Genomic DNA, 3,459 nt, shown 5'->3' with positions numbered 1-3,459 from the left:
ACATTTTGATTGGATCACTTAATGATTCGAGTTAGCCCATGCCTTAAGGAAAATCAGTATGACTGATTTAGGTGTCTCCTTAACCGGTTTGAGTCTAATCTGATTTGGTGAAGTCAGTGGGAGAAATTAGACTAACCGAATCTTCTCATCTATCCTAATTATGAAATCCTCTAAAATTATTAGGTCCTTAAAATGAAATGGTTATGGAGATAACTAGGTCATAGCCTCCCATTAAGTTGGGTGATAATGGGTCCAATGTTTTGATAATTATTGGAGGCGCCACACGCCTGGTACTTATCAAGCATTGGAATTGTCATTCAATATATGATGAGTTAAGTGTACCTTCAATAGGCGGTCAGGTGAGCCGAGCCACACTCGGGCTTGGTCGTCTATTAGTTGATTAGACTTAACCCTATCATTTAATGGTTGGACCTGACTAGGGTATTCGGTGGAGGCGCCACACGCCTGCCGGAAAACCTAGGACAAAATCATCACTAGAAGTAGGGCTGTTAATGAGCCGAGCTGCTCGGGCTCGGCTCGGGCTCGGCTCGGTAAAAGCCCGGCTCGGGCTCGGCTCGTTAGTCAAACGAGCCCGAGCCCGAGCCTAATATGAGGCTCGTTTACATCCGAGCTCGAGCCCGAGCTCGAGCTCGAGCAGCTCACGAGCCCAAATGAGCTTGGGCCTTTAGCTATTTGCTGAATGCTGATTGATTAGTCTCCCATGGCCATAGGCCCACCCGGCCGGCCCACTCTCCAGCCGGACCAGCCCCACCGTCCATCGACCCAGATCGTGATCACCACCACTCATGCTCAATTGCTCATCAGCTCGGCGATGCCCTAGTCTCTCCTGTCTCCCTCTCGGCCGCCTCTCCCACTCGACAGACGTCACAGACGACAGTCGACAGTCGACTCCCAAGGCCAAGTCCCAGCCCTCCTCCCCCGATTTCGGCCTCTCCCACTCGAAAGTCGACTCCCAAGTCCCGCCGCGCTCCGCCTCCCTTCGCCCGCACGCCGCGCCGCCGAACCCCTCCGGCCCTCCTTCTCCTCCGAACCCCTCCGGCCCTCCTTCTCCTCCGAACCCCTCACCCTTTCCAAGGCTTCCATCATCTGGACGACTGGACGGCTGGACCTCGACGAGACGACGACTCGATCAGTCGATCCCTCGACTTGCTCCTCCCGGATCTTCCCCGACTCCGACCGGCGACCCCCTGATGCTGCAGCCCACCAATGACCCTTGTTATTTGGCTGAACTTGATGTTAGATTGTGTTTCATTTGCATATTTTGTTTTCCTGCTCTCATCTTTTTGTGTTTATGCATCAATTATTTCTATGCTGTTGAGTGCTGTCACCCCTGCAACAAGCTCCTGCCGCCGCCCCGAGGTTCTCCATGCGCGTCGCCTCGAGGCAGGCCTACATCTGCCGCGACTGCGGGTCATAATCCCTTCTCCCCACCAACCTAATTCTCCATTCTCCTCAGCTTTATTTTACTGATACTGCATTGAGTACTAATGCATTCAGATGTCTTTTAACTGTGATTTGTTTCTAAATTATGTGCAGTTACATATACAATGATAGAACACCCTTTGAGAAGCTTCCAGATAAGTATTTCTGCCCTGGTGAGTTGTATCCTTTTCTTCTCCATGTCCAGTTTCCTTCTTTTTTCTCTATCTCGTATGTGATTAAATCATTAAACTCTGACTGTCCTGAATCATTTTATCTAGTCAAGCTAAGGATGCTAATATGTCCTAAAATAATACCATCTTTAATACATAATTACTTCGTGCATTGTCCCTGATATATTTGGCTTCACCTTGATTGATCTTAACACTCCATTCCTTTCCCATGCAATCAGTCTTGTTACATGGTTTCAGATCTTTTCTCTAAGTATCCTGCTGTCTTCTTCTTTTCAACCCATGGCATTTTAAAGTACCAGCTCATTGCTTCATAAGAAGGTGTTCCATACATCCAGGAAAGTAAACTGCAAGCAACATGATCTTTATACATTTCTACATAGTTTGACCAAACTTTTCCTCGAACACCAGTTTAAGATAAAAAGATCAGCACTAATCCACCAAAAGTTACTGATATTTTTATCCACAGCGGTTGAAATCTTACATATTTCTTTCCATGATTGAATTGGCTAGAATTGGAGAGAGAATGCATTTCCTGACTTCTAATTAATTTCTTATAGTCTGCGGGGCTCCCAAACGGAGATTCAGGCCATATGAACCTTCAGTTGCCAAGGATGCAAATGACACAGATGCCCGTAAAGCCAGGAAGGCTCAGATGAAAAGAGATGAAGCCATTGGGTAATTGCCTCACTATAAGTAATTTTGGGTGGATCCTGAGTGTTTGAAAGCATATCTCGCTTATATATATCATTCTTGAAACTCTTGTGCTTTCAGGAAAGCGTTACCTGTTGCCATAGTGCTTGGAGTTGCAGGGCTAGCTGGCTTGTATTTCTACCTCAACAATGCCTACTAGTGTGAGCAAGGACCAAGGAGCATCATGAGGCTCCTCTTTTCTTCATTCTGAAACTGGTCGAGTCAATATTAGTATTCATAATGTACTGTCATCTGTAACAACAGAATAAGTTAATGTACTTATGTTTCCAATTTCAAGTTGTGAGGTTTCTGTTAAACAAGCAACAAATGCAAATTTCAGTGATCAAGAAGATAAAACCAAGAAATAAAATTCAACTATCATATGATCTGAATGACAAAATATATGCCTGTACCGAGCTCGTACCGAGCCCGAGCTCGGGCTCGTTCAGGAGCTCGTAATTGAAACGAGCTTTACGAGCTCGAGCCCGAGCCTTTGCTTTACCAAGCGAGCCCGAGCCCGAGCCCAATACAGAGCTCGTTACCGAGCCCGAGCCCGAGCCCGAGCTACTGTGAAACGAGCCGAGCCGAGCTTTCCCAGGCTCGGGCTCGGCTCGGCTCGTTAACAGCCCTAACTAGAAGTTGCTTGGTGAAGCAATTGGTTAAGAAACCTACCAATAGGTGCATATGGGTTGGCCGAGCTACACTCGGGCCTATATGGGATCTATTGGGTTCTAGTGCCCACTAAAGAATTAGGAGTAATTTTTCGAATTAGAGGTAGAGGCTACCAATTTGTATAAAATAGTGGGAATATCTTTAGACTAAAGTCCAAGTCTACTGTGTTTAGTCAATTCATATACTAATAGCCAAATTTTCTTTTTATGCAGAAAAGGCCACTAATTTATCACTTCGCTCATTGTTGGACAATGACAAGTTGACTGGTCCAAATTTCAATAATTGGCATAGGAAACTGAAAATAGTGCTAGAGCATGAGAGGATCCTTTATGTGATAACGGATCAAGCACCTGAGCAGCCCGCTGCTAATGCATCAAGATCGGCCAGAGACACTTATCAGAAGTGGCTCAGTGACCGGATCACTATTCGATGCATCATGTTGGCAGCAATGAGTGATGAGTTT

General features: G+C 46.1%; 1 protein-coding gene across 1 annotated transcript; it reads left to right on the top strand.

Moving 5' to 3' along the window:
* Positions 1 to 1,211: 1,211 nt before the first annotated feature.
* On the top strand, positions 1,212 to 2,641 carry LOC120105823. Its single transcript, XM_039118578.1, has 5 exons — positions 1,212 to 1,236; positions 1,341 to 1,431; positions 1,558 to 1,616; positions 2,192 to 2,309; positions 2,406 to 2,641. The coding sequence occupies exons 1-5, from the start codon at positions 1,212 to 1,214 to the stop codon at positions 2,482 to 2,484; spliced, it is 372 nt and encodes a 123-aa protein (XP_038974506.1). The 3' UTR covers positions 2,485 to 2,641.
* The last annotated feature ends 818 nt before the right edge of the window (positions 2,642 to 3,459 follow it).

The sequence above is a fragment of the Phoenix dactylifera genome, unplaced genomic scaffold, assembly GCF_009389715.1.
Source record: "Phoenix dactylifera cultivar Barhee BC4 unplaced genomic scaffold, palm_55x_up_171113_PBpolish2nd_filt_p 000375F, whole genome shotgun sequence".
Lineage (NCBI taxonomy): Eukaryota > Viridiplantae > Streptophyta > Magnoliopsida > Arecales > Arecaceae > Phoenix > Phoenix dactylifera.
Note: the sequence above shows the minus strand (reverse complement) of the source record. Positions and strands in the feature narration are given on the sequence as shown.